Genomic DNA, 5,000 nt, shown 5'->3' on the forward strand with positions numbered 1-5,000 from the left:
AACAGGCGGAAACATAATAACAGTTAAACTGAGTTCTGACTGATCTGCTTATATAGAAATAACTTTATGTTTAATGTGTCGTCTGTTCTGTAACACACATCTGGATCCTCCGCTGCTGCTCTTCCTGAGCTTTCTACCAGTCTTCCTGACCGCATGGAGGGTCTGAGGACAGGATACGATGTCACTGCATCCCATAATAAGAGCCGGCAGGCAGCGTCCAGCTTTAAGCTCCTGATGTTCAGAAACACAAACAAACATCTGGACAAACTGCAGCTGATCGATTTCCTGCTGTGATCAATCAATAAAACCGCAGATCAAACTGTTTGTTCATGTTGAAGCTTTTTAATGTTTCACACATTTAAATAAAACAAACAGCAGAAAAAAAACAAATCATAGAAAAATAATAAAGATTTAAAACAATAACTGAAGGCAACTGTTACCCACAATGCACTGCAGGAGGTTTGGCGTTTGTATTTAGACACTTTATTTGCATGTTACTCCTCAGTCTGAAGACTCTGCTGCTCCAACACCTCCTCCTTCATCTCCTGTTTCTCCTCCTCCTCCTCCTCCTCCTCCTTCATCTCCTCCCCGGCGGAGGAGGAGGTGTTTTCTCCGTCGTAGATGATGTCTTCAGGGTTGGGAGCCGGAGGACAGAATTCCTCCTCGGGGAGAATCTTCTGGAAGATGAACTCAGCCTGAAGAGATGAAGATTAGTTTCATCTTTAACAATGTGTTGTATTTTAAAAGCTTGTTATATTATCCATTGTGTCAAATCTTCATCTGAAAAGTAACTAAAGCTGTTAAATAAATGTAGTGGAGTAGAAAGTACAATATTTCCCTCTGAAATGTAGAAAGTACCTCAAACTGTACTTCAGTACTTGAGTAAATGTATTTAGTTATTTTCCATCACTGAATAAATATAAATATGTGAATGTTTGTAGTTTGAGTCTCACCTGTCTGACGGCGTGTTCGTGTCCCAAACCGCCGTCCGGTCCGGAGCAAACATACACGTTAGACGGCAGGTCGTGACCTTCGACCTCCACACTGGAACCGTCGGCCATGTTGAAGTAGAGACACCAGAGGACAGACGGACGCTCGTCTGCAGACAGACACACATTTTTATACATTTAATAAACAGCAATTAGTCGATTAATCAATTAGTTGATTATTAATCTCCAACTGTTCTGATCATCAATTCATCATTTTGAGTCATTTTTTAAGAAAAAAAAAGTCCAAATTCTCTGATTCCAGCTTCTTAATGTGAATATTTTCTGGTTTCTTTCGTCCTCTGTGACAGTAAAACTGAATATTTGGGAAACATTGATTTCAACATTTTATGGAACCAATAACTGATCAATGAATCCAGAAAACAATCAACAGATGAAAATAATTATTAGTTGGTTTTTTTTTTTAAATATATTTTTCTTTTCTTCTTCTGTTGTGTTTCTTCTTGTGTTGTTCTTCAAAAGATGTCTGTCGCCATGGTAACGCTTTACAAAAGACAGGAAGAAGAAGAAGAAAGGAGGTTTGGAGAGTAAAATGCCAAAGTGTTCGTTAGTCAAATGTCAGAGGAGACGTTTGAACATGTGACAGCAGGTGAAGCTCCGGCAGGTAACTCAGGTTAATGATGGTTGTCATGGCGACGGCTGCGTCCCATTCATATAGTTCATACTGACTACACCTTTACAAAGCTAATAATTATAACCGTTTGCTGCTTTATTAATGCTCTAAATCTCAAATATTTCACCCTTAAATGTTTGTTGTTGTCTCTTGGTTTGACAGATTGGTTGTAAATATCTTGAATATTGAGGTTAGTTTGTTTCTGTGTGTTTATAAACCTTCCTCATGTCATCTGTGATGAGTTCAGTTTAAGTTAAAAGGCTCCAGCTGAGAAACTTCTCTCTAGTTTTCCTTTTTTTGAATAATTAACTTCTTTATTAAGTTAATAAATTACTTCCTGCTTCGTCCCTGATATGAACTGTTATTTCATTTCTACACATTGATCGCTGACTTCTTCATATCTGACGGTCGAGGCGCTGTGTCGTCTCCTCTAAACGACGCTGAGTGAGCGCGGAGCGTCCTGATTGGTGGATTAAATTCCTCCGGAGGAGACGCGAGTGAAGCAGAAAGCACCGAGAAGTGTCTCTGAAGTGTCATGTGATAAATGTCAGATTAACATACAGAAACACTGCGGGGTCCGCGCACACACACACACACACACACACACACACACACACACGTTTAGACTCAGTCTGGGGACTCGTATACAGACCCCCCGCTGCAGGGACGCCGCCTACTGAGAGGTTCAAATGAAGACGTTGTTTTGGATCTTCAGCCTCTTGTGTGTGTCTGTCGTCTCTCCAGGTCTCCATGGTAACAGGATGTCATGGTATCAATCCATCCTTAACTTCATCATCGTGTTTGTCAATGACATTTCTGTCTGCCGTCGTCCTCTGTTCCTCTTCCGGAGCTTTCTAACAGTTTTCCTCATAAGTTTGTTTTCTTCTGAGGACAGAAGATGTGTTTCTGTGCAGACCGTAGATCTCTGACGGTTATATAAACAAGCTATCAGTGTTTGTTACGTTTATTTACTTCATGAATGACTGAGATGGAAAGATAAACATCATTGATGCCACATAAAGATCATTAAAGCAGGGAAGAAGTTCATGGATTCAAATAATGTAAAAAAAAAGGCAAAATCTGTAGTTTTAATATTAATGTATAATGTTAAAACACACACACACACACACACACTACTGTTTCAACTGTTTTAGTATGAGGAAAGTTGTTTTGGTCTTTTCTAATATTGGGTATACTGTACATTCATGTGTCATTTATTTAGATAAATGGATGACCATTGCTTTGTATTATAGTTATTTTATTTACTAAGTATGTTTCTGCCTGGATTGAGGGTAGTTTTGTGCTTGAACGTTGTCTTTAGCTTCTCCTGTAGACTTGCCAAACATGGACGCACTGAATATTAAACGTCAGGCTGCGTCCCGGGGGGGATTGGGAGTATGAGACTAAAAACACATCTCTTGACAGTTAAACCAGTCACAGCCCTACAATCTGAACAGTATACTGTGCAAACTTGTCATGTTGTAAATTTGTAATATCTTTTGTGTTAAACTGAGGAAAATGAGATTAAAAACTTTGACTAGCAAGAAGTAATTAGATTTTCTAGTGGTCGACCACAGAAACATTGTATATTATATATATTATATATAACTCTGTGTAAAGGGTGAATGAAAAAAATTGTGAATTATTCAAGATGCTATGTTTATTGATATTATTTTTTTTATTATTGTTTTAGTTCCATATAGTAGCTTTAAAGTGGTTGTATCTAAACACAAAGACATATTCCATTAGAATAATTTGATAGATGTTATTATGACGAACCATTCCACACATAGTGGCTTTAAATACGTAATAATAAATGTGACCACATTTCTAACTGTCCGGTTTTTATGTCATCAATTTATATTCTCGTAACTTACAAAGCCCTTAATGGTCAGGCACCATCATATCTTGAAGAGCTCATAGTACCGTATTATCCCACTAGAACACTGCGCTCCCAGTATGCAGGCTTACTGGTGGTTCCTACAGTCTTTAAAAGTAGAATGGGAGGCAGAGCCTTCAGCTATCAGGCTCCTCTCCTGTGGAACCATCTTCCAGATTCAGTCCGGGGTGCAGACACCCTCTCTATGTTTAAGAGTAGGCTTCAAACTTTCCTTTTTGATAAAGCTTATAGTTAGGGCCGACCAGGCTCGCCTTGGATCAACCCTTAGTTATGCTGCTATAGGCCTAGACTGCTGGGGGACTTCCCATGATGCACTGAGCTCCTCTCTCCTCCTCCTCCTCTCCATCTGTATGCATTCATGTAACATCAATGCATGTCACTAACTTTGCTTCTTCCCCGGAGTTTTTTGTGCTTTCTCATCTCACAGAACAACCTGACTCCCGGGCCGAGCCTTCGCGGTTCTTCACAGTCCTGATGACATCCTTCCCTGGCTGTTGCTGCTCGTGCTTGTTGTTGTTGTTGTTGTCATTGTTTTTCTGCTGTCCCCCCTCCCCCTTTCCCTCTCTCTTTCTCTCTCTCAACCCAACCGGTCAAAGCAGATGGCCGCCCACCAAGAGCCGGGGTCTGCTTGAGGTTTCTACCCGTTAAAGGGGAGTTTTTCCTTACCGCTGTCGCCAAGTGCTGCTCATGGGGGAACTGTTGGGTCTCTGTAAATTAAAGAGTACGGTCTTGACCTGCTCTATGTGAAAAGTGCCTTGAGATGACTTCTGTTGTGATATGGCGCTATATAAATAAAGATAAAGATTAAAGATTAAAGATATTCACGTATTCTCTCCTAACGTTGATCCTTTATAATGTGAACATATGTGTTAATCAACCACCTGACCCTGAACCGACCCGACCGTGTGGACTAAACACCGGCAGACTCAGTGAGCTGCGGTTCTGTTGTGAAATGTGTGATTATTACCAACGAGGTGAAATAATGTTGTTTTAGTTGTGAGTGTTTGGGAAGAGGTGACTAGCGTCTCATTAGCTGCAGAGTGTTTCTGGTCCAATGGAACCGTTGTTGTTGTTGTTGTTGTTGTTGTTATTGTTGTTGTTGTGTTGTTATGCTGGTTGTTTGTTGACGTTGGCGGGAGAGAGGCGAGGACTTTCAGGAACACAAAAACCTCACTTCTGTTGTGTTTTCGTATAAAATCCGGCCGGATCCTTCACACACGGAAACCAGTCCGCAGGATGTGACAGACAGCTGAGGACGTCGGGGACGGTCTCATTCTCTACGTTACATTACTACCTGCTCAACTATCAGCAATAAATAAACATTAATACGTTTAAATTTCCTCACAATTATTACTTATAGAACCTTCCAGACCTGATCTCTGGCAGATATTAAGATCTTCCTGCAGAGCAAAGCGATGTGGTTTCTGTGATCTTGTCATTTCCTGTCTCGTTGCTAATGCTAACGTCACCGCTACTGATA

The 5,000-nt window shown here is 40.5% G+C and overlaps 1 protein-coding gene across 3 annotated transcripts in view; it reads right to left on the reverse strand.

The window, feature by feature from the left end:
- Positions 1–352: 352 nt before the first annotated feature.
- chm (CHM Rab escort protein) overlaps positions 353–5,000 on the reverse strand; it is a 19,865-nt gene continuing 15,217 nt past the window's right edge. The window contains exons 16-18 of one of the 3 annotated variants that reach the window (XM_044370141.1): positions 954–1,099; positions 567–695; positions 353–536 (exon numbers count right to left, since the gene is read on the reverse strand). In XM_044370141.1, coding sequence (XP_044226076.1) covers positions 495–536; positions 567–695; positions 954–1,099 — 317 coding nt within the window. In that variant the 3' untranslated portion in view covers positions 353–494. Of the gene's footprint in view, positions 696–953; positions 1,100–5,000 lie in introns of all 3 variants that reach the window. The other 2 variants (XM_044370140.1, XM_044370139.1) reach the window with 2 other exon arrangements.

Source organism: Thunnus albacares, chromosome 13 (assembly GCF_914725855.1).
Source record: "Thunnus albacares chromosome 13, fThuAlb1.1, whole genome shotgun sequence".
In the NCBI taxonomy this organism is placed as follows: domain Eukaryota; kingdom Metazoa; phylum Chordata; class Actinopteri; order Scombriformes; family Scombridae; genus Thunnus; species Thunnus albacares.